General features: G+C 58.2%; 1 protein-coding gene across 4 annotated transcripts in view; it reads right to left on the reverse strand.

Moving 5' to 3' along the window:
* HDAC7 (histone deacetylase 7) overlaps positions 1 to 22,674 on the reverse strand; it is a 35,630-nt gene extending 12,956 nt beyond the window's left edge. Inside the window, exons 1-11 of one of the 4 annotated variants that reach the window (XM_070494698.1) lie at positions 22,456 to 22,612; positions 3,639 to 3,826; positions 3,413 to 3,470; positions 3,017 to 3,128; positions 2,312 to 2,427; positions 1,941 to 2,066; positions 1,477 to 1,568; positions 1,180 to 1,290; positions 861 to 1,041; positions 451 to 647; positions 32 to 202 (exon numbers count right to left, since the gene is read on the reverse strand). In XM_070494698.1, the coding sequence (XP_070350799.1) occupies positions 32 to 202; positions 451 to 647; positions 861 to 1,041; positions 1,180 to 1,290; positions 1,477 to 1,568; positions 1,941 to 2,066; positions 2,312 to 2,427; positions 3,017 to 3,128; positions 3,413 to 3,470; positions 3,639 to 3,826; positions 22,456 to 22,474 (1,371 nt within the window). In that variant the 5' untranslated portion in view covers positions 22,475 to 22,612. Of the gene's footprint in view, positions 1 to 31; positions 203 to 450; positions 648 to 860; positions 1,042 to 1,179; positions 1,291 to 1,476; positions 1,569 to 1,940; positions 2,067 to 2,311; positions 2,428 to 3,016; positions 3,129 to 3,412; positions 3,504 to 3,638; positions 3,827 to 22,455 lie in introns of all 4 variants that reach the window. The other 3 variants (XM_070494697.1, XM_070494699.1, XM_070494700.1) reach the window with 3 other exon arrangements.
* Between the last annotated feature and the right edge of the window lie 1,594 nt (positions 22,675 to 24,268).

Below are 24,268 nucleotides of genomic sequence, written 5' to 3' on the forward strand. Positions count from 1 at the left end.
CCTTCCAAGAGACACCTGGGCACTGCCATACCTGTTGGTGCTGCTGGAGAGGAACAGGGCCCCTGGCCTCATGGTGCCCATGGCTCGACTCCCTGTGTTCCAGGCCGTCATCCCCCACCGGCCCCACTCCCCCACCATCCGTCTCTAGGTCCTCAGCCGAGGGAATCTGCCGCAGTCGGGGCTTCTCACTCTTGGCTGGCCTCTGGGGAGGGGAGATGCCCGCTGAGAAGCCATGCTGGTGTGCAGGCTGTGGGCTGGGACATGTGGGCTTGGTGGGGTGGCCGCTCATCTTGGTGGGACTCCAGTGGCCATGCAGCTCTTGGCCTCCAGGAGCCACACCCTCTCTCTAGCCCTCTAGGTCCCTGCCCGTCCTAAGCCTCCTCTCTTCTTTCGGTCCCCAGGGCCCCAGTTCCGCAGCTCCTCCCCACCTCCGTCCCCCGTTCTCCTCACCTTGGTCAGCTGGATGTGAGGTTTGAGTCGCTCCAGGCGGGGCTGCAGGGGGCCCAGCGGTGGGGGGGCGGTGGCGCTTGGGGGCAGGGGCTCTGAGCGGGTCCGGCTCAGCGGCCTGTGGAGGCCTGACCCGGAGAGCCGTTCGGTGGTCAGGAAGGACTGGGCAAAGTGGAAGGGCAGGGGCCCGAGCCCGGGCACTGGAAAGAATGGTTGGTGGGGCATAAGGAAGGAACCAGAGGGAGGAATGAGAGGAAGCAGGGGCGTGGGGTGGGGGGCAGGGACTCAGCAGGGAGATGCACTGGATGGGGGGCTGCAGAGGGAGGGGGCAGGAAGCACGGGACCCTTCCCAAGCTGGACCCTCAGCAGGAGGCAGGGTCCAACTCCTCCCCTGGAGAAGCAGTGGGACTCACCAGTCAGCAGGGGTGCGTGAGGGGCTGAGGGATCCAGGAGGAGAATGGGCTGCAGGCGAGAGGGCAAGGGGCCCCCAGCCTCAGGCTCCAGGCCATGGGGCAGGAAGAGGGGAGCATGGGGGCTCCCCAGGACTGGCCCCCGAGGGCCCAGAGTTAGATGGGTCCTGTGGTCACCATCCGCCTGGGGGAGAGGTGGGGAGAAGTCACAGGGGAGAAGATTCGGGCAGAGAGAACATGAAGGTGATGGGGTGAGGCTGTAGGAGAAGGGGGCAAAAGAAGCCGGGAGCTCGGAGTGGGGGAGGGCGCCTCAGCCACTCACCCTGGCAGGGGCGGGCAGCCCCAGCGTGATTGCGGGCAGCAAGGACACTGTCGGCAAGGCGAACGGGGCCACAGAGGTCTCCTGCAGCCGCAGCCGCTGGCCCAAGAGCGCCTGCCATGGGGAGCAGGGCAGGGTCACTGGTCCCAGACCTCTCCCCTGGGTATGCCTTCCCCGGAACACCCAGGAGGCTCGGGCGGGCGCGGTTCAGACCCTGTGGCCCTGCCTGCTCAGGGCCGCTTGCTGAGAAGAAGGCTGAGCCTCAGCATTGCCCTGGAGAGCCCAGCCGGCAGGCCTTACCTCTGTGCCCAGGCCGGGGCCGGGGCCATGCTCGCTGTCATTGGGGGAGCTGCACCCCGAGGCTGGCGTGCTGCTGCTACTCGGGGAGGAGTCTGAGGGTGGGGAGAGGGAAGCTCAGTCAGAGCCCAGGCTCCTGTCCAGACACCCAGGAACAAACCCCTTCCCCATGGGTGGCCTCTGCTTCCTGCTTTCTTCCCAGAAAGGCAGGGAGAAGGCAGGCCACCACTAGACTCCAGTGCCTTCTGACACTTTTTTTTAAGGTGTCCCTTCTGCGCAGACATCAGCTCAGCCAACAGAGCAGTGGCTGGCTTTCAGCTCCAACTTGTCCCTCTGGTGAGTGCGGAGGACACACCCTGTGCAACCACACACGTAGCCCTGCAGGGGACCCCTGTCTGGGTGGGACCTGACGCAAAGAGACCACACCAGCCACACCAGCCACCCCTCGCCACCCCGCTGGCCCTCACCACCGAGGGTCTCTGCAGGCCGGCGCCGGAGACTGGGCGGGGCGCTCTCCTTTCTGAGCAGCGGATTCTTCCTCCGCTCCAGTGACTTCTTGGGCTTGTAGCGCAGCTTCAGGTTGGGCTCCGAGACTACGAGAGCACCCGTGTTACTGGGCCCCACAGCCACCTTCCTCCTTTCTGCCCATTAGCCCTCTTTCCCTGTCATCACTGAGTTAAGGCAAGAGAAGGCAGTGCCAGAGAGAAAACCAGAAAACTGCCCATGTGCTGACTTTCCCCCTCCCAGCCCGGCCCTCCCTCTCCTCCGCACTCCTGACCCCGGCCAAGGCCCTTCCCCTTAACTCCCCGGGAGGTCCCCACCTGCCTGTGCCACTCACCTGTCTTACGCAGAGGGAAGTGTTCTGGGGGGTCACTGGGCAGGCTGGGAACGGGAGGCAGAAAGCTGCTGAGCATGGAGCGGGCGGCACCTTCCGTCTCCAAGGGCTCAAGAGTTCTGTGGAGTGAGTGCCAAGGCTGCTTCAGTGGGGTGGAGATGCCCAGAGACCTGGCAGCCATCTCATTCCGCACAGGCTCCTTCCCAAGCAGGGGCCCTGGGACCTGCTAGGGGAGTCGGCAGTGCACAGGCCTGGCAGTAGGGGGCCATCTCCAGGTGGCAGCATTGGGTCACTCATCCTACCAGCAGCCCACAATACAGACCTCTGATATGGGCATAGGAGCCAGGGTCCCAGGCTTGGGTGAGGCCCAGAGACACTGGGGACTCTGTCTCCTGTGGGAGGACCCTGATCTAGGAATCAGGATACTTTTGTGCTTAGAGTAAGACAAAGAGAGAAGGGACTCACATGCGGAAGAAGAAAGCCAGTGTGATGTGTAGGTGTGCGTGTGTAGGAAGGAAGGGCCTCAGGTAGGGTGGGGAGAGAGTTAAAGGAGAGAAGAGGGCAGGTGTCAGCTGTGCTGGGGGTCTGGGAGGCATTATGACTACAAGTAAGGGGTCAGGATCAGGGGACAGACAGTGGGGAGGCAGAGGGGGTGAGTGTGTGTGCTCACAGGTTGACATATAGGGAGCAGGCGGGAGAGGGCGTCACCTGTAGGGGATGCTGGGGCTATTGGGATGGACTGTTCTCTCTAAGGCTGCCTGCTGTTTCTTCAAAATCACCTCCGCCAGCTTCTGCTTGACCACACTGCTGGCCACGGCACCTGCAGGGGCAGAGAACCGTGAGTGCATTGGAGGTGGTGGAGAGGTGGCCTCCCTGGCACATTCTCTGCCCACTGCCCTGTCCACAACCCCAGTACAAGGCATCCTAGGGACTCCTCAGGCAAGAGCCAAGAAGCCTGAGCACCCCCCTGCCCCCGACCTACACTCACAGGCAGAGCCCAGCAAGCAGAGGGAGACCAGGCTGGCATCACTCCCACCCCAGCCCTCACATGCCACAAGGGTGGGGGCGGGGGGAACACGCCAGCTGGGAGGTCCCCATCCTTACTTCGCTTGCTCTTGTCCTTATGGAGAAGCTGCCGCAGCTCCTGCTCCTGCTGCCCCACCTGCAACTCGGGCATCGGCGCATCCATTGAGAGCTGTGGGCAGGGCCAGCCGCCCAGGAAGGGGCAAGGAGTGGAGGACTGAGTCGGGGAGGTGTGGGGAGGCTGGGGGGGCGGGGCGGGGGGCGCTGAGCTCAAGGCTGACACGTGTGCAGGGAGCTCTAACTTTACCCTCATGGGCTCCGCCGAGCGCTGCGGCTGCAGGCCTGTCAGGAAGAGGTGGTGGTGCAGACGCGGGGGGTGCTGCAGGGCCAGCAGCGTGGGCTCCGGTGGGGGCTCCACCGTGGGCCGCTGGCCCACCCGCAGGTCCATGGGCTCGGGCTGAGGGCCTGGCGTGTCTGCACGGGGCCTGGGGCAGCCTGAGGACACACACAGAGAGGGCAGGGTCAGTGGAGAGGTCCTGTGCAGGGTCATGGTTACCGCCTGATCGGCCTCCTTCTGGCTCACTGGACAGTGGCGAACACCCTGCGGGGGCCTCTTCCTCACTTCATCCTCCCCACAGTCCTGCAAGCTAGGTATTTTCAATTTCATTTTATCTGGGAGAAAGGAGGTTATATAAACTGTACGGTTAGGCTATCACTGGTGGTGTTCGGATTGAGCTTTCTGGCGCCCAGCTATAGTGCCTTCCCACTAAATAGGTTGCCTCTCCAGACTGGGGGCTGTGGGATTTAGAGATGGGCAGAGGTCCTGTGGTGGTACATTCTGGACGCTGCCCAATCCTTCCCTTCTTGTCCCCTGGAATGAGGATTTGGCCCAGCCAAATGAGCTGTGCTCAAAGACAGGCATCAGACAGGCAATCGGTCCCCTTTGTTCGGCCTCCAACCCAAAGGGCCTCACAGGGTTCCCCCTCAGTCGCCACCCTCCCTACTCTGTTCCGGGCTGTAGGAGAAAGAAGCTGTGCGCAAACCCACAGCCAGCCCTGGCCCGCCACCCTGGGCCTGCACAGCCCGTGGGCCCAGGTGCCTTCATGCCAGCTCTCGGCCTGGCACAGTGAGGACGGCAGGCTCAGCTGCCTCTTCTCCAGTGTCCTCTGCACCCACGCCAGGAACACCGTGCCAAGGCCGTGGGTGCAGGGGCTATTTATAACTAGCTGCCAGACCAGGTTCTATGCCAGCACAGCCAGCTGGGCCAGGCGGGGCCGAGCAGCCAGAGACATTCCGAGGAGCTCAGAGGTGGTGCGGCCACAGGGCGATTATCCTGGAGAAGGGGAGGCAGGTGGGGGTGGGAGCAGGTGCCCTCAGAGAGCTCACAAGCCAGTAACCTTTCTGAAGAGGGCTCCTTCAGCTCATCCAATGCTGGGGATCCCCCATTGGGGTAGCCACAGGCTGTCCTCCAGGCTTGAGGCTGAGGGGACTGGAAGGCATGTGGCAAATCACCAGCCAGGGAGCCAGGAAACGCGGCCTCCAGGCCCAAGGCAACCACTCCTAATCATGACCTTAACATCCGTAGCACACATGCACGGCGCCCGCAGAACACCTTCACCTCATCCCCCGCGTAGTTATTACTATTCTGTTATCCCAAATGAGGAAACTGAGGCTTGGGCGAAGGGACCTGCTCAAGGCCACCCAGTTCGGGGCAGAATGAGCACGGGTTCTGGTCTGGCCCAGGCCAGTGCTCTGGCTCCCTTTTCTCATCCACTTCCAGGAAGGCACCTCCCCTCGGGGGGGGGGGGTTTCACGGGGCAAAGGAAGAGGGGCTGCAGCAGGTTGTCCCTAAGGGGCATCTGCTCTAATAGTCTCTGACCATGAGACGGTGAGATGGAGACGAGGGAGGAGTGGAGCAGGAAGGGGACCGCCACGACCCTCTAGACGTCAGGAGACCAGAGGGGACTCCAGATCCTCATTCTGGTTGAGTCTGGGCCTCTGATGCCAACACATCCCTGCCCTAGGAAGGCTCTCAGTCCTCCCATGTCCAGTGTCTTGGCTTCCTGGGGTGATTCCCCTGATGATGCAAGAGGGAGCTCAGGGAACCCAAGGCAGGCCACTAGGACTTGCAGCTTGCAGCTTCGGCCACACACGGGGTATGCGTGGCCCCAGCCCTCACTCCCAGCACTGCCAGGGCCTCCTGAGCAGAAGGCTGCTGGGAAAGCGGGAGGGGCTCTGCCTGCAACTTTGGGAACACCTCTCGGGGTGAGTTAGCAGCTGGGGGTCTCTACAACCTGGTGCTAACCCGGCTTGTTTCAACTTTGTCTCCTACATCTGAACACGAACCCTCTGCCTCAGCCATCAGCTCCTATCCTGTCACAAGCCCATGTACCTTTTGTCCTCTAAGCTTTGCTCACAACAGCTCCCCGCTGGTGCTGTCCTGACCCCTCCATTCTGCTTTTCCAGATCCTACCCTTTCCTCCAAGACCAGCTGGTCTTCCCTCTTCCCCTGGACGCAGCCCAGCACCCCGTGTCCCTCCCTCCCCTGGATTTCCATCCCGTCGGTGGCTCTGTGCCCGTAAGCACGGCGTGGGCAGGTACCACGGCTGAGCTCAGCTGCAAGGGAAGGGCCTTGGTTTGTTTATCGTTCCCTGTCCCAGCACCTAGAACAGCACATGACCCAGGAAATACTGGTTGAATAAATGAATAAATCTCTGTATTCCCCCTAAAATTCCAGGAAGATGTCCTGGCACAGGGATGGGGTTCATTAATGTTTCTTTTTTCCAATCTCTGTATTTAGTCTTTCAGACAATTATACATCTAGGAGGACTAAATGACAACAGGTAGTGAGTTTAATTCTTCTTCGATGAATGGATGAACTCATTATTCAGTCATCCCCTCATTTGGCACTGGTCACATATTGCATTCTACTATGATTTCTCTCTTTATTTATGTGTCCTGTCTCCCCAGCCTGCCGGTAAGCTTTTGGACTGGAGCAAAGAGAATACCCGGCCTTCACTTCTCCTGCCCTATGCAACTATTAGGGGTCAGGTACGTCGTTTGCACCCAGTAGGCTCGCAGTGGATACTGGCTGAAGTTAAGGAAGGGGCAGCCCTCATCCAGTCCAGCCCCACCCGTGCCCCACGGGGATGCCCTAAACCAGAGCAGCAGGAAGTCCACCCGCTCCTTGCCCAGTGCATCCTAACAGCAGAGGAGGCAAAAAACTGTGAGAGAAGCAAGGAGAGGGGTTCTTTCACTCCCACCCGAGAGCGTGAAGCATCTTTCCATCCTGCAAGGGCTGCCCTGCCGGCCTTGCAGAGCCAGTGTGAGGACTGGAAGAGTCAGCAAACAAGAACATGCCGCCTCGCCCAGAGCCCATGGGAGGCGGGGGTCTGTGGAGGACTATTAGCTTCCTACTTGCCTTCCTGTCCCATGGTGCCCAGCAAGGACAAGAAGAGCACCCTGCCTTTCCTCTCCCTCCTGGGCTTCCTGGCATGGGGGCCAGCCTGGATCCAGAGCAGCCTCTTATCCCCGCTCCTCACCCTTTCCCCATGAAACCCCAACTTCACTCCTCCCCTGGAACCCTAACCTCCCAACGCTCTGGACAATCAGCCAGCTCCCCTGCAGAACCACCCCTCAGCTTTCCATTCTCATCTTCCTCTTCCCACCACGGTCTCCCTCGGGCCTGGCTCTTACCTGTGCCAGGGGGACGGGGGCAGTGGGCACCCAGGCTCACCTGGGTCCCATCTGTAGAGAGGAGAGAGATGGAGCGAAGGGGATGCAGGAAGGGGGCCGGGCAGGGGGAGGAGAGAGGACCCAGCCAGGCACGCTCCCTACCGCTCTAGGAAGCCCCACGCCAGCTTGAGCACTCTAAAACCTGGCACCTCCACCAGAAGCTAACCCAAAAGAGCACTCCACCCATTCCTTTCCTCAAATTCCCAAGCTGGAGGACAGCAATCCCAGCTCCCTCTTCCTCATCCAGTCTACCGTGAGAGTCGGACATCTCGCCCTGCTCGAGCTCAGTCCATAGCAAGAACCTAAAGAGGCCCCAGTTTATCCAGCAATGCCCTCAGCTCAGCCTGATGTGCTCAGATACAATCTCCCTGGGCAGCCAAACCAGGCTCCCATAGCCCGAAGGGAAAGAAGAGGGCTGGGAGGTGAGGTGGGGCCGGAGGTGGGAGAGAAAGGCTGGTGAAACCACCCTACAGACACCAGGAGGGAGACGGGGTCGGGAAGAGCAGGCCCGGAGGAGGGAGTGGGGCCAGCTCAGAGGCTTCCACAGTGGCAGAGGGACTGGGTCATGGCCTGGAGGTCAAGTCAGATCTGGCAGGAGCTGTGAAGCAGCAGGTCTGGAACCTGAGGACCCCAAAATAGGAACCCACTTTCTCCTACTGCCCCATCCAGTGTCCTGCAGCTTCTGTTCCTGAAGAGAAGAGAACCGCTCAGCCTTTTTGTTGGAAAACCTGAAACAGAAGTCTTTCCTTCTGGAAATAGCCACTTCTCCCAGGGTCCTAAGCCCGGTCCAGGGCCCCCTCATCCCGTTCAGAACCCAGGAAACCCTCCGGTAGGGCCTGCGCTGGTCAGCAGCAGAGAAGCCCTGAGGAGCTCAGAGGCTGGCTGGGGTGGGCGAAGACAGAGGTGAGTCCTGAGGCCACCTGTCCAAGATGGACACCTTCCCCTCCTGCTGCCCCAGCTCAGGGCCAAGGGGATAGAAGGCTAGGAGACTGGGAGGTTGCCTGAGAAGGGCATTTGGTGGGCACACAGAAGCCCTCCTCAGGCCGGACGTAGGGCAGAAGGGATATTTTCTGAAGGACAACTAATAGGTACTGCTCTTTCAGGTCTGTGTCTAAGGGACAGCCACAGTTCCTCTTCCAGAAGCTAAAAAAGGAGCACTCCCTGCAGGCAGGCACCACTGGGGGCAACTCTAGGTGCAGAGGGACTCCCACCAACTGCCCTCAAACACTGGTGCCCCTGCTTCAGATGATGACATTTGGCAGGGAAATGCCACTCCACCTATTCAAATTCTGCCCATCCTTTGAAGTCCAGCCCATGCCCATCTCCTCATGAAGTTCACCCTGACCTCTCCTCTCCTTGCTCCCATAATACGCACTCTGTGTCCACCACCTTAATATCCATTAATCACGGTCCCCATGGCATCATTTGTAAGCCATGCCAATCTGCATCTAACACCTTGCTGGGCCCATGGCAGGCTCTGTTAGGAACTGGTGAATGGAACACAGTGACTCTCTCCTGGCCCCCTGCCTAGGACATGGCCTGAGTATTTCTCAAGGTTTGTGAGCCCCAAGGAACACTGGTGTGGGAGGCACCTCCCCTCCCTAGGACGTGGCAACCCCACCACGGGCTCTCTTAAGACCTCTTCTTTCTTCTGCAAGACCTGGTCCCCCAAGAGAGGTTTCTGAACTGGGCTCCTGGGTGCGTTCCCAGAAGCTCGGTCAGGTCTAGAGTCTCGGGCCTCGGGTCCCCACCTGCTGGGAAATCTCTACTCCCGTTGGTCCCTGCCCGAGGGCTGGTCAGCAGCATTCACGCTCCGGAGCAAAGCCAGGTTCTCTGCGCCTCAGTTCCTGATAACTACGGATTCCGGACACCATGCACTCTCTGGATAGGAGAAAAACTAACAGCCCTGAACTCTGTAGTGTTCATTACCAGGCCCAAAAGGGATGTTTTATGATGATGATCTATGATATAAACTGTTCAGAAAAGCTGCATGCGTGCATGCATACGTGTGTGTTGCCAACAGGGGCTGAATCCAAAAGCAATTCCTGGAAGAAGTTCTGCTTCTCCCTCAACTCCCTGGCTCTGTGCAGAGAGCCTCTGCGTTCAGAAGAGCCCAGAAAAACCAGAGAGAAGACCCGGGGAACAGCTCACCTGTGTCCCAGAGAGAGGAAAGCTATCTAAAGGCACCCAGTGAGTGGCTGAACTGAAACCAGAAAGTGGACTTTTTGCATCCCAGGCTTGGGGATGAACTTGGGGACCCCTCCTCTCATTGGCCCCTCTCAGAGTGAGGTTACCACTAATTTGGGGCCAGACTGAAATAAAATCAGGAGTGAACGGACCCGAGGGACCGAAAACACTGTGTAGGGCTGGATCCTTCTCCACATGGGTCCAGGCCAGAGGGGAGAGCTCTCCTTTTTGGAATCCTGGCTACCCCCATTTCTACCTCCTTTGGAAGCAACGGCAGTCGGGCACTGAGGCACCTGGGCCTACCAAGTCACCTTCCCAAACCAGAACACCTGCTCTCACCGAGAACCAAATAGCCCCAGAAATCCTGCCCCATGGGCACACCCTGGCCCTCAGCCACCTTTGGAGCAGCCACAAACGCCAACTTCTGTCCCCTGAGCATCTGCACAAGCTGGTCTCCCGCTCCTGCTCTTACCTGCCCAGCAGATGCAACTCTGCCGGAGGCCTGTGCAAGGCTGCAGAAACCTGAGCCCTGCCTCACCACCTGCTCGCCCAGGTGCTTCAGGCCCTTTGTCAGGGAGAGGGCTCCCTAGGAGCACTGCCACCCCGAAGCCCCCTCCCAACGCCTCCAGTGTCTTTTTTGAGGCGGTTCCCAACTGCCTGGTCTCCCGCCTGGCTAAAAAGGAGCAGCAGGAAGACGTAGGCCCCTGCAGGCGAGAGGAAAGCAGGCAGCCGCAGGCCAGGTCCTGGGTTCAGGGCGGACTCCCTCCGCACCCCAAGTTGCAGCTTGGGTTCTACTTCTCTGCCACAGGCGGGACAAAGCCAGACTCCGCATGGGAGCTGGCAGGCAAGATGAAAGCTGGGGGTGAAATGGCTTCAGGAAGATCCAAGAATAAATAAACACGAGAAAGAACATCCTGGTTGCCAGGCCTCCGACACAGAGTAAGGGCTGAGCGCGGAGGGGAAGCTCTTCTTGAAGGCATTTCAGTCACAGGATCTGAGAAAGTTAAGAGCTGATGGGGCTTTAGAGATTGTTCTGGCTGACCCTCTCACTTTGCAGAGGAGGAGAGAGGGGAAGGGGCTAGGTCGTGGTCACCCGCCAGGTCAGTGGTACAGCCAGGCCGGACCAGACCAGTGCAGGGGAAAGCCAAGAAGTCAATCCCAAATGCAGGTACTATATACCTCCACGTGACGTCACTGGTACAGTGGTTGAAGGGATGGAAATATACACGAAACCTGGTTCTCACTTTTAAATTCACGATTTTTTTAAAAATTAAAAAGGATACTACTTACAGATACTAAAAAAATTCAAAGAGCCCCAAAAAAGTATAAAACAAAGTTTCTTACTCATCCAACTCTCTAGAATTTCCCTAGAAACAACTCTTTTTAACAGTTTCTTGTGTGCTCCTTCCAGAAATTCTCTTGTTCATTACTAATTTTATTGCTCATTCATTATCTTGGCACTAAGCTGCTTATTGCTCAGATTTATCCAGCACCCAGGGGGCTGCAAGCTGGCTGGAAACTCCTGCCACATGAAGTGATAAAAATGAGGGTCTACGGCACAGAGGGCGTTGGCTTTGAGGTCAGATGGACCTGGGTTCAAACTCTGACTCCATCAGTGACCAGCAGAGAGAGCCGGGGACACGATGTAACCTGGTCAAGCCTCGAGTGCCCCATCTGTTGTAAGAGGCTAAGAATACCCACTTGGAAGAGGTCATCGGAGATAAGCAATGCTGTGTGGGGAGCACCGAGGCCACGGGAGGTGCTCCCTCAATGGTTGTGATTAATACTGTTTGCCTCAGAACTTCTCTGCAGCCTCCCTTCTGACATAAGCATTTCAGTGTCTGGTCCCAACTGCATCTTCCCCTCCTCTACCACAGTCTATTTTCTCCCAGATGCATTTCCTGCCCTGTCTCATCCCCTGCCTCGCCCAACTACAATCTCTTCCCTTTCTCTTCCATCTGAACTTCTGTAAACCAACGCTCTACTATGTGCCAGGAGTTGTTCTAAGTGCCTTACGTTTGCTAATTCATCTAACCCTCATGACAAACCTATGACGGGGGTACTGTTTTCATCCTCATTATATAGATCAGTAGACTGAGGCCCAGCAGTATTCAATAACTTGTCTGAGTCACATAACATGGAAGTAGCTGAGCTGGGACTTGAGCCAGGCAATTGGGCTCCAGAACCCATGTTCTCAACCAATACCCTCCGCCGCTCCTCCCCAGCCCTTCCACTCCCCACAGGCCAGTGGGTAGAGAGCAAATGCAGGGCCTCGCTGGGCGTAGGGTGGTAAAATCACAGAGCCTCACAGAACCCTGCTGCAGGTTAGGGGGCCGGAACTGCCTATTTCATCTTGGGGCCCCTGTGAAGACAGTCCCGAAGAACCACCTACAGATGGCAACTGTTGACTTCGCAGATTCCAAGCAATGATTTTGGATTGCATGAGGGAATGACAGATTGAGGTCCTAGAGGAGCATGGGTTTCATTTTCCCTGCTTTCGGGTGCCATGCCACGTCCTCTCTCTAGAAGCTCCCAAGTCCCTTTGAGGGTCTCCCACAAGAGCAAAGCAAGCTCCACCACGCAGGCAGAGGGGCCAGCTGCCCATGGGGCAGCGGCTCGGCTCACAGGTGAGCAGCCTGGGACCTGGGCCTGGCCAGACAAAGGCCTCCTGTCAGTCCCGGGCGAGGGGACTGAGGCTCTGCCGGCTCAGCAGCTGTGCACCGAGCCGGAGGCTGGGTGTGAGGGCCTCGGCCAGCCGCCCGCCTCCGCAGCGAGCATGCCCCTTTCCCGCGCCTGGGGCCCTGTGGCAGCTATTTTTAGCTCTTGACACCTGGGTATTTTGCAGCCGCAGGATGTCCGGTTTGGAGTCTCTTTCTGGGAATCCCACATGCGGCTGTTGTAAACAGCCCCACGCAGCGGTGGCCCGAGTTGGAGCCGGTGCCCCCCCTTTCTGCTGTTTGAGATGAATCAAACAGGAAGCAGACGTAACCATGGCAGCGGCAGCTCGAGCTCCCTGGGGGTGGGAAAGCGTCCTCCCTGGCTCCTTGCCCCCGGCCCCTGGTCCCATATTGCACTCCTCATGGATGGAGACCCGCTGACCCTGAGCTGGGGCAGCTGGGCCTTCTGAGTCGTGTGCGGCTGCTGGTTTCTGGGACTGATGCTCTCTGGAGTCTCCCCGTCCTCTGGCAAAGAAAAACAGGGGTTCCTCCAAGCCCTGCCCGCCTCTGGGGGCCTCTCAGACCACCGCTCAGTCTTCCCTGCCTGCCCTTTGTGAAGATGTGAAGGGGAGGGCACAGCTACTTGCTCAGGGTGGCTGCCTCGAGAGCCTGCATCCACTTCCTGTCACCCACAGCCTTCTCCTTACAGTGAGGCCTGCCCTGACCACTTAGGGAATTCCTCGTCTCGGCCCCCTGGTCCCACTGCCCTAGGGTTTCTCAGGTCCTGAAAGTCCTCAAAGACACAAGTTCCCACTTACCCCCACTCCCCTGCTCCAGTAACTCCAATCCCTGAGATGGGAAGTTCACCATGATGTCTAACCACCATCTTTCCTATCATAAGCAAAACATCCTGAGCAGTCAAGACAAGGGCCCCATCTGTAACCTGGGGAGAAGAGTTGAGGTTCTGTCAGCTTCTGCCTTTCTCTCTCCCCCTCCCCCACCACCCGGTGCCCCACTTAGACCAGCTGCTCCCTCTTAGCAGCCAGCCCCAGCCAGTCTTTCTCAAGGGCCAGCGCTTGCCCCAACAGGAAGCACGGGTCACCGCCCCGGGGCTGCCTCTCAGAGCAGGTCCTTCTCCCTCAGGTCGCATATTCATTCCCTAGCCCTCCTTGTTGCTCCCTTAGCTTCTGGGCCCTCCTCGGCCAGATCCTGCCCACCCTACAGCACCCCCGCCCCGTGTCCATGACTCCTGCCTGCTCCCTGCTCTGCCTGTTCCAGGGGCACGTGAGCCAGAAGATGTGCCTTCCTCGGCTCCTCTCACCTGTGCCACCCATGAGGCCGCTCAGCCCACTCCAGAGACTGCCAGGGAAAAGTTTAAGTTATAATATTAATAATATTTATATTAATCATTATCTTATTATAATTATTAATTAACAATATTAGTAATGATCAACCACCATATAGTGAATGCTTACTGTGCTAAGCATCTTACTTGTACTATCTCACAACAACCCTATAAGGGAGATACGGTTATGATCCTCCTTTTACAAAGGAGGAAACTGAGGCTCAGAGAAGTTAAGAAACTTGTTGAGGTCACACAGATGGTAAGTGGGGCTTCTGGGGCTCCACAACCTAAGCTGATGATCACCACAGTGACATGGACAACTAGTTCCACCCACCTCCCCTTAGGCAGTGAGGTGGACACAGTGCAGTCCCAGCATCTGAAGGTCAGGGCGTGACCCCCAGTCGGCAAGTTCCCACAGCGTGCTGGTTCTCCATCCAGAACAACAACAACAAAAACAAAGAGAGAGAATCACCTCTGCCGGTGTCCCTCCCGTGCTGTCTCCAGGAGGCACTCCCTGACCCCATCTTCACTTCCCTTTTCATCTTATATTTTCCCTGCTTTTTATATGTACATGTTACCATTTTATTGTTTCCTGTAAGCTGCCTCCAGCAGGGCATAACTAAACAAGCAAACCTCTCAGGGCTGGCGGGGAGGATCAAACGCCCCTGCAGGCCCTCTGGAAACCATCAAGCCCTGTATAAAATGCAGGTTGCATAACCAGAGCAAGTCACCCGCCGAGTGGCTACTCAGGAGTGAATTTCCTTGGGAGGAGATGCTCTCTCTTTGTGTGTGTGTCTCTCTCTCAGGACACACACACACGCACACACAAGGGAAGGCCGTGGGCAGGTGGAAGGGATGGAGGCACTCACCAGAGCAGGAGGGAGCACCCACCTTCAGGCGGGGCTCCTGGGGACTAGGAACACAGCCAAACAGCCCCCAGCACCCTTGGGCCTGAGATGGTGAAGGCAGAGGCCAATACAGAGGCTCAGGCCTGCTCCACGGCCTGGGGGCATCACGGATGTGAGTCCATGAATAGCAACAAGCTATGAATGCTGGCACTCACAGGGACGCCACATTAATATTAATGACAGTAGACACCCCAGAGATCCCCATCCCAGATGTGGCCTGCCACCGGCCTTGCTTTGCCTGTTATTTTTGGAAGATGGCACAGGTCTGTCAGGCAGATTCTCCAGGTGACATGACTCCTTTTTACAGCCAGGGCTGCCCTTGAGACTCGGTGGGCTGGCGTTTCTCCAGATCACAAATCCAGCCAGGGTGCTTACACAGCTTTCAGGGAACTCAGCCACCAGATGCATGGTCCTGGGTACTGATTTGGACAAACCAGCTGCGAAGGACAATTTCTAGCCAACTGGGAATTTGATGAGATGCAAATTTACTGTCGTGGAAGGTGGAGATCACTGACCGAAAACACAGCATACACAGCGTGATCTCATTTTGGTAAAAAGTACAACGTAGAGAGGCGTACCAGGAAATGGGCAAGTGGGCGCTGAGGTATGGTGGCAGTGATCTCAGATTGCTGGGATTGTAACGGTTTTTATTTTTTAATGTTTGCTTGTCTGTGTTGTCTGATTATCTACAATGCACATGAACTGCCACTGTGATAATAAAACAGGATACATATGGATATGTGCACACACACAAATACAAAGATGGCACAGCCAGTGGGTAGCAAAGTGAAGTTGCGTCCTCTGGCTCCTGTGAGAACTAGGAAACAGGGCTTTCACCGACTCCACGTATGGTATGCTTAGACCCCATATCCTCCGAGGTTCTGCGTTATCTACAAGCCAGCGTCCTCTGCCTCTCCTGAATCATGTAGAGGGCCTAGCACGGGGCTGGGCACCAAGTCAGGACTTACTTAACGAATGCCTGTAGGCTGAATAATGATCATTTCCTGAAAGAAATGCCTCCTGCCTCTTCCAGGGCCTCTGTGCTGGGAATACTCACGGCTGACATCACTGACCTTCCCATCCCTCCCCTGCCTCATGTTCCTCTTAAGAGCTGCCAGGGAGGGGCTAAAATAAAGGTCACCCCAGCAGATGCTGGCAAGGTACTCCACATCGGGGCCATCAGGGGCGGTCCCATCTCAGACCTTCCCCAGTGCCAGCTGGCTGCAAGGCCTTTGGGTCCCCTGGCATCCTGCCTCACTGGGGGAGGCTGGGGGCAGTGAAGTGAAAGAGAGACAGGGTCCACCCTCTGACTTCTGGCTACAGACTCCTGGTGTTCCAGGCCCTGATGGGTGGAGGAATCTGGAACAGTGAATTTGGCCTGTTTTTTTTCTGTGAACTGGGGCTGGGCCCAGTTTCTGTTCTTCATGTCTTTAACATTCCCTATCCCTGACCTTCAAAAATATGAACAATAACATTAATAATAATGATGAGTATTCTGTGTGCACTGACTTCATACCAGGAACGGCGTTAATGTTACTTACTTCAATCTTTATAGCAACTCCATGAGGTTGAAACTATTATTATCTTCCCATTACAGATGGAGAAACAGGCAGAGAGCCATGTGCCCAAGGTTTGCAGGAGAAATAGGGACTCTGCTGAGGTCATCCCATGCCTCCCTCTGTGCCCTTACAGGAAAGCCCTTTTGCCAGGCTTTGCAATGGGCACAGCAGAGTCTAAGGTGATAATTAACATCTGTAGGGCATTTTAGAATCCACCAAGTGTTTACACATGCCTATGAGAAAATCTCCACTTGAAAGACTAGGAAACCAAGACTTAGAGCCCTTGGCAGCCTTGTACAAGGTCCCACAACCATTCGGCTGGGGTTCAAACCCAGGTCTTTGGCCTCAGATTGGCACATTTCTTCCCTTATATCACACAATCCCCCTGGCCCAACTCTCAAGGTGGCCCTGAGGGCCTGCAAGGGAGATGCATATCCTCTAGAAGCCCAGGGATGAAGCCTGAGCTCAGCCCCTCACCCCGGTGGGAGTGGGGGTGCGGGTGCTGTGCCAGCACCGCATCAGGTTGGAGCTCTTCAACCGTGACTCACTCCTGGGACCCAGGGGAAACAGCCCTAAGCAGCGGGCACACACTGCTGCCGCCTGCCCCGCCTCCAGCTCCCCGCCTCCACATTTGCTAACCGAAACCCGGCTGCTGCTATTTTTAACCCTCCAGCTCCCCCTTGCCTGGGGCTCCCCCCTTCACCCCTGCCCCAACCGGGTGCCACCAGCCTGTCATTCTGAGAGCAGTTCTAGAACCTGAACGCCCAGGAGGGCGCAGCGGATGCCCGTGCAGGCTTGTGGGGCAAGCAAAACAAGCCGGTTACAGCCCAGTCGCGAATTCCCCCACCCGGACTCTTTCCGAACCTGTGGCTCCCAGCCTGCCCCGCTTCTCCCTGCCACCCGGGGAGCCCCAGGGAAGGAGGAATGGGACTTTGAGGGCTGGGGGTGACTGCAGGAGCCAGAGCTGGGCTCCTTGGAATGGGCTCTGCAGGGAGCTGAGCTGCACTCGTGAAGAGGGCTGGAGTCTCCCAAGTTCTCTCCAGAGCAGGAGGCTCTGGTCTCTGACCACCAGGGTTTCCAATCCCTGCAGGCAACATGGGCAAAAAGGAAGTGGCGTGGAGACAGGGTGGGGATAGTGAGTTTAGCCCAGGGCCCTCCTCATTAGGAGAAGTCAGCAAGGCCTGGGAGGCACATGAGTCCAGGGGGGTTGTGCACTTAAAGGGGTTGAGCAGCTTAAAGGAGGCCGAGCGGGGAATGCCAGGCGAGGCAGTGGCAGGGACAGAGGCAGCGGCAGGGACAGACAAGGCCTCTGCTCTTACATGAGGGCTCCTCTGACACTTAGCTCTCTAAGGAAAGTGCCACACCTTCCTGCAGCCTGCAGCTCCAGGTTCCCCAGGGAAAACCTACCAGGAGAAGAGGTTGGAGGGGAGAGGGTCTGCAGGCTGCCTGCTGATGTGACAGTTAACTTCCTGAGAGGGGGCAGGGGCAGCACAGCAGGGGGACCAAGGTGGGGGGTGGGGAGGCATTGCCTTCTAGCTAGTGTCTGCCCCCCTGGACTTAGAGTCTCACCAGTTTGGGGAGAAGACTCCAAGAGCCCAGGGAGGCTCCACGGCGCCCAGCCAGAGACCTGCTCCTGCCTTCTCTCCTGCCTGCTGGGCCAGCCTCGGCCCTCGCCCTGCCTTGTCTTCTCTGGTCCCTGCCCAGCCCTTCTTTCTGGTCTGTTCTCTCTTCCAGGGCCAAGATCCTCTCTAAGCCTTGACCCTTCTCTCCACGGTGATTCCTTAGCCAGGTAAATAAATCCCAGTGGCCACAGAGGCAGCCAGGCTAGACCCAGAGGGGAGGGACTTGGCACCGGAGTTCCCAGGTAGGGAGCTGGGGAGGAAGGGAATGAGCGGGGAGGAAGCTGAGGCAAGAGGGTCAGGAAGGGGGCAGTGCTCCAGAGCTCATGGCCTTCCCAACAAGCAACATGTCTGCAGGGCCCCGGACTTGGCCCCACGAAGGGAAAAGGCTGCTCCCCCAAGCAATGGGGCAGCTTTGATTTCAGCCCTTTCCATCTCTCCCTCCTCCTCTCCCCCTCTGCCAACCTCTGGGGGCTGTCTGAGGAGGGGAGACCAGCTGTCTTCCATACCAGGCAAGAGGCTGGCAATTTGGCTCCAATCTTCAGCCGCCACTCAGCCCAGCTCCCTCATCTGGACCCAGGAGATTCCCAAGCATGGCTCAGAGGCCTCTGAGGGCTCACTTCTAGTCTGGGGAGGTGAGAGAAGGCATCAATGTCAACTTCTCAGGCAGGCCTCCCCTGGCCACCCTATCTAAGGAAGTCCCACCTTGTTATTCTCTACAGCTGCACCCAGTTCATTTCCTTCTTAGGGTTATCACAAGGTGTAACTAGATAGTTATACTCATTTCTTTACTTCTTACTGTCTATCTCCTCCACTAGAGTGGAAGTTCCCTGAGGTCAGACCCTCTGCCTATGTGTTCACTGCATTTCTGTGTCTGGTGCCTAGCACACAGCAAGGCTCAGGAAGTATCTGATGAATAGAGGAATTGCTGAGAGACTGGCTCAGTAAATGGGGCCTCCTAACTGCCAGCATCACCTTTAGAGTTGATGCTCAACAGTTCCAGGATTTCCCCAGGGAGGAGGAAGCAGGATGTACCAGGAAAAGCAAGGTCAGGAAGCCGGGACCCCAGGGGAAGGTTAAGGCCCAGTAAGCGTCCGCACCAACCCTAGCTGGTCCACTTCATCACACCGAGTACAGATTTGTACACACATAGGATGTACAGGTAACCCCTGGGCAGGTCTTGAAAGGGATGTTTTGTTTTGGTTCTTTCTCGTAATGGCCCTGTGTCCTTCGACAAACCACATACCTTCCATGGGTCTCGGTTTCCTCAAAAGAAAAAACAGACAGCTTGGCTCAGATCGGTGGTCCTCAAACATACCTTTGCACCAGAATCACCTGAAGCCCATGTTAAAATCCAGATTCCCAGGCCCTACCCATGCAGATTCTGAGTCAGTCTGGAACAGGGCCTGAGGATCTTTATTTTTGACTCTAAAGCAAATGGTCCAGAAACTGGCATTTGAGGACCATGGATGAGATAGTGCTTTCCACCTGACATCTGGACTTTTATTAAAAAGCTACTCCTGCACAGGTGTACAGTCCCCCCCAAAATATGTCTGTATACCCCACACAAAGCCATAAATTGCAAAGGTGCACATGGTACAGATGACACACATCTGTACTACACGTGTGCATACTCCCAAAACATCCAACACAGAGCCACCGCATGGACCACAAATTGCCACAGAACCACCCCATCTACAATACACAGCCCAGGGGCACACACAGACGCCCACCACACAGCCAGTGCACACACACCCGTCACATGCTGACCCACGCTAAACAGATGCTATCCTGAATTTATTTTGCCTCTGGGAACTGGTCCAGGACCAGAGGAGCTAGGCTCTGCTGATGAAAACATCCCTCTGGCCTCTGCCACCCCCACCCCTACCCCTTGCCCCAGGCAGCATGCTGTCCACCTCCCCCTTGTGGAGAGAGGGCTGCTGGGGGAGGGCAGTGGAGAGAGGGGATGAGGAGAGGCACAAAGCCCTCCCCAAAGGACAAGACCCCCCTCCTTCCCTTCCCCTCCAAGAGATGCAAAAGGGCCTCCGCCCAGCTCCCTGTTCAGCCCACTTGTCTAGATTCCCAGGTCCTGGTCCTAGGGAGCAAAAGGGTTAGAGAGGTGGCCGAATCTACGGACTCTTCTAATACACAGGCCTCTAAGGAAAGGGCTGTCTAGGGGCACCTTCCTGCAGCCTGAAGGCCTGGCTCCCCCAGGGAAGGTTACCACAGAAACGGGAAATATCACAGGGAAACACAATACCCGGCAGGGTCACCTGCTGACCAGGCTTCCTGCTGGGTTGGCCCCCCCCCCCCATCTCATTGCCCTCACGGCCTCCTTTTCCAGCCTCAGCCTGTACCTCCTCACCAATGCTCTCCTTCCTGCCTCCCCAGGGGTGGGGGAGCAGTCTTAGGCAGTAACTCTGCCTCTCTGTGGTTCCAAACAACATCAGGGATGGCCCAGAACTGAGCCCCCCACTCCTAATCCTACCAACGCCCCCACCACAGGAAATCAAAGTTTCCTGTCCCAGAGGAAGTGCCCCATCTAGTGAACGAACCCAACACACACAAATGCAGTCCCGGAGCCTCGAGGGGACAGATGCCCTCCCCCCAGCTCCCAGGCCTGACTCCCGCCCTGCTTCCAGCAAGACCCCACACCCAACTGGAGGCCCTGGTCTCAAGTCTGGCTGAGGACAGGCCAGGGCCAAGGTGTGTGGGGCAGGCGTGCGCAGGACCTGAGCCAGGCCAGGGGAGGAGAAGGCCAGGAGAATGGGCACCGACAGAGTTAGAAGGTCTGCTTCCAGCCCGGCTCAGCCTGCTGTTCCCTGGCTGGGTGACCCAGGGACTTGCATCAACTCATCTTCTCTCAGGCCCCTGCCAACTTCAAAATGACCAGCTCTTAATGAAAGGCCAGGAGAAGGAAGATGGAGGAGGTGGGGGTGACACGCAATGCTGCCTTCCAGGTCCTTGGGCAAGCAGGCCTACAGCTACAGGAAGGTCCCCATTTCCACCCCCATGGCCCATGAGTTTCTCACTCCCAAGGTTTTTATACCAGGATTGAGGAGGAGAGAGAGGAAGAGAAAGTTCCAACTCTCATGCCCAGAAGCCACTAGGACAAAAGCTGGGGTCTGTTCTCTCTAAAGGAAGCAAAGAACATGATGGCCCCACATGGGACACCGAGGCATCCTTTATGGTCAACCTCTCCTCCTCTCTGCTCTGGGACGGCACTTAAAATTTCCTCCCCATCTTATTGATGAGGAAACTGAGCGTCAGTGTCAAAGTAGAGTCACTGGTTTGAATTCTTGGGAGGGTCAGTGCGAGACCTGACTGCCACCTTCCCAGCCTCAGGATCCCAGCTTAAGACCTGGTGGCCAGAGAGACACTCACCCATGGGCTCAAGCTAAGGAGCACAGAGGCCTCAGGAGAACAGTGCCCGGGGCCATTCCAGATGGAACACCAAGAGGCAGCTCTGAGCCTGCCTCTGAGCCTGGCCCTGCTGGGCGCAGGAACGTCAAGGGACTAAAGGCAGGGGGAGTCCCAGCAGGTCCAGGACCTGGTTCCAGTCTAGATTCACTGGGTACAACCCAGCAGGACCGTTCTGTGCCTTAGTTCCCTCAGAAGTGACTGCAGAGAAGAAGAAAATTACTTAGTAATTGAGGAGGGTAGAGGGAGCAGAGAGTAAGGAGAAAGAGGTGCTGAGCAATGAGGAGCTATGAGGTGGCTTGTGGAAGCTAGAGAAGGAGGCTGGGAAGTGTAAGAGGGTTGGTGTGAGGAGAGAGGTGTGTGTGGCAGCCTAAGCCACTTCAGGGACCTGGCCTTTGGGGTCCTGTTGGGGAGAAATGGGCTGCCAAGGTGCCCCATTAGGGGGTAGGGAACTGAGTCACAGTCTCCTTTCTTTCAGCCCCGAGGTTAGGCAGGGGTCTTGAGGAAGGTCCCCATGAGTCAAGGTGCAAGTCTTGGGAACAGGATGATGAGTTCAGATGATGAGTCCCAAACAGGGCCACGGAGGGCCAATGCCCCATTCTCACCCTAGAAACTGGCAGGCAGAGCTGGGCCTCAAGCCGATGTTGAATCCGGGTGTGGGGAGGGATGGGTAGCAGCAAGCCAGCCAGTGTCCAGATGCAGGGGGAGGCCTCCGGGCATGCTGGACGGCCAGCAAGGACAAGGGAATGGCCTGGACTCGGTGGGAGGAGCAGCAGAGGCTGGCAAGTTCAGGTCCCAGTGGCCAACCAGAGGGAAGGGAGTGGGGTCGGGGGAGTTAGGTGGTCTGCAGGCCCCAGAAGCCTCTCTCTCAGCCCACAGGCCTAGAAACTCCGGGTGGCGTCAGCGCCCAGCTCAGCTGCCAGATTTGCCGCCTGCTCTCACACTCCCCAGCACCAACAGACCCCGGGCCTGGGGGGCGCACATCCTGTTGCCCTCAGTACACAGCCTGCGGTCCCCACCTTGCCGCGCCCATGCTGGCACCTCCACAACTCACTTGGGCACAGGTGTCTCTTCACCCTGATGGGTGAGCAAGGGTGGGCAGCGGTGTTCAGAGAAACCTCACTGTCCGGCACCCTGCCTCCCGGGGATCACTGTCCCCAGAGGAGGGCTCCGGGTACGGCCCTGCCGGGATCCGCAGGATGCGGGCGCTGACGTCCAGCGCCGACAGCCCGGCCCCAACTCTCGGTCCTGCCCTTTGCCCTCGCGCTTCCAAACCTTCCGCCCCGGAGGACCGCCCCCTCCCGGGGCCGCAGCGGCCGTTCCTGCCTCCCCGGGTCCCCGAGTCGGTCCTCCCCGGGAATGGGGGTGATGGGACGCCGGGCCCGCGCGCCGGCGGCCCGGGGCCTCCAACCGCCTCCCTCGGGCCTGTCGCTGCCCCAGGGCGGGCGGATGTGGGCGCCCCGCGGGAGGCCGGATCCCTCCGGCCCCGGAACCAGCCCCGGCCGGGAGCCTGCCAGCGCCCCGCGGAGCCGGGCGGGGCGGGCGCGGTCGGGGGGACGCAGGCCCTCCGGGCCCGCGGGGCCGCCCGGAGCCCGAGCCGGAGTCGGAGCCGGAGCCCGAGCCTGGGCGGGCGGCGCTGGGGGCCGCGCGCAGGGCGGGGCGGGCGGGGCGGGGGGCGGCCGCCCGGTACTCACCCGCACCGGGGCTGTGCATCCAGGGGCCGGGGCCCTCAGAGCGGGGGGCTCATGGCGGGGCGGGGGGCTGGGGCGCCGGCCTCACATCCCCCCAGTCGCCGGAGGCTGCAGAGCGACTGTGAGACGGCGAGAGGAAGGGAGGGGGCCGGGAGGGGGAGGGCCCTGGCAGCCCGGCCGGCCGGGTAGGATGACAATGGAAGGAAATGCTTTATCTGAGTCTGAGAGCGGGCCAAGGGGGAGGGGTGGGAGGGGGCAGGCGCGCGCGGCCCGGGGACACGGCACCCCGGCAGCCTCGGCCCGCGCGGCGCCCGGGCGGCCGGCAGCCCCCTGCGCGGCCCGATCGCGGAGGGGTGCGGCGCTCGGCCGCGAGGCAGCGCCGAACCCGGAACGCGGGACGCGGCTCCGACCCGCGCGCGGCTGCCGCTCTGCCGCCCAGCCAGAGCCGCGGCGCGGCGCCCCGAGCGGCGCACAATTCCCGGAAACCCGGCTACCTGAGCGCACGCAGCCTGCATACACAACGTACATGAGCGTGCATCCATGTTTACACAGGGCACACTCATTGACACAGACACGCTTCAGGGAAGGACCCCGCGCTCACAAGTACATGCACGCACAGCCCACCAGCGAACGGCCACACGTAGGGACAGTGGGACACGCGTGGAGTCCCAAGCCCCGCGCAAGGAACCCAGACGGACGCCGCCCCCACCCCCCCAAGCACGACTTGCCTGAGGAAAGTTCCAGGATCTGATTTGAATCACTGCCCAGCCCTCCCCCTCTGCCCCCCCCCCCCACGCCTGCTGAGGGGAACAGAAGGGTCCAGCCTGTTCCTATTAAAAGAAAAAGGGGATGGGGGTGGTGCGGATTTTGAAAGTTTTCTTTTTTTAAAGAAATTTCTCAAGGGATTTCCTTCCCTCCTCTCTTCCTCTCTTCCTCCCATTCCTCTCCCCCCACAACCCTCCCCCCTACTTTCCCCCTCCCGGTCCCTATGAGTCAAACTTCAGCAATGTGCCCAGTGTCTCCCAGTGCATTACAGCGGATCACAGAAATGTTCCAGTCTGTGAGTCGGAATGCAGCCGCCTCCAGCCCTCCCTCAGCTAGGAAACTCAGCTCCGGCCACTTTGCCCAGCAGCCCTCTCTGCCCCCCTCCCTTTTAGCAGGAGGAGAAGGTCAGATTCAGGGGTCAGGGGCTGAGGACCTCAGGGTCAGCGGTCATTGTGCTTCCCGGCCTAGCCTCCTATCAGCCCTGTAGCCTCTGGCAATTTCTGGGTCAGAAACACAGGGGATCTGGGGAAAGGGAGAGGTCCACCACCCTAGATGCTACGCTCCCCTGTAGTGGGAGGCCTCACCACTGGAAGGGAGGGCACAGCTTCCCTCTCACCTCATCCTACCTCCCTCAATCCTAGGAACCCCAAGAATCTCAGGACTCTAAGGAGAAACTGAGGCTGAGCCAGAGGCAGAGCCACGCACGTCTGATTGGAAGCAAGAGTCCACAGTGGCCTAGGAGGGCTTGGCCCTGCCGAGGTTCAACTTCCAATCACAGACTCCTTGTTCCCACAAGCACAGCTCCGGCCTCACCACCTCTTGCTACCTGGGGTTTTTAGCCGCTGACTTCCTAAGTTAGCCCCTTTCCTTGTCCCAGTGCTCACTGGCTAGGCAGATCCAACCCCTCAGCATGTGTTAACTTATCCTCACAAACTCCTTTCCTAGCATCCAAGCCCTCCTACAACATGGCAGCATGCTACACACTCATCTCTCTCTCTCTTTTTTGGCTGTTCTGCCCAGTGCCTCCTGGTACTTGGTGCTCAATAATGTT

The sequence above is a fragment of the Equus asinus genome, chromosome 22, assembly GCF_041296235.1.
Source record: "Equus asinus isolate D_3611 breed Donkey chromosome 22, EquAss-T2T_v2, whole genome shotgun sequence".
Classification (NCBI taxonomy): Eukaryota; Metazoa; Chordata; class Mammalia; order Perissodactyla; family Equidae; genus Equus; species Equus asinus.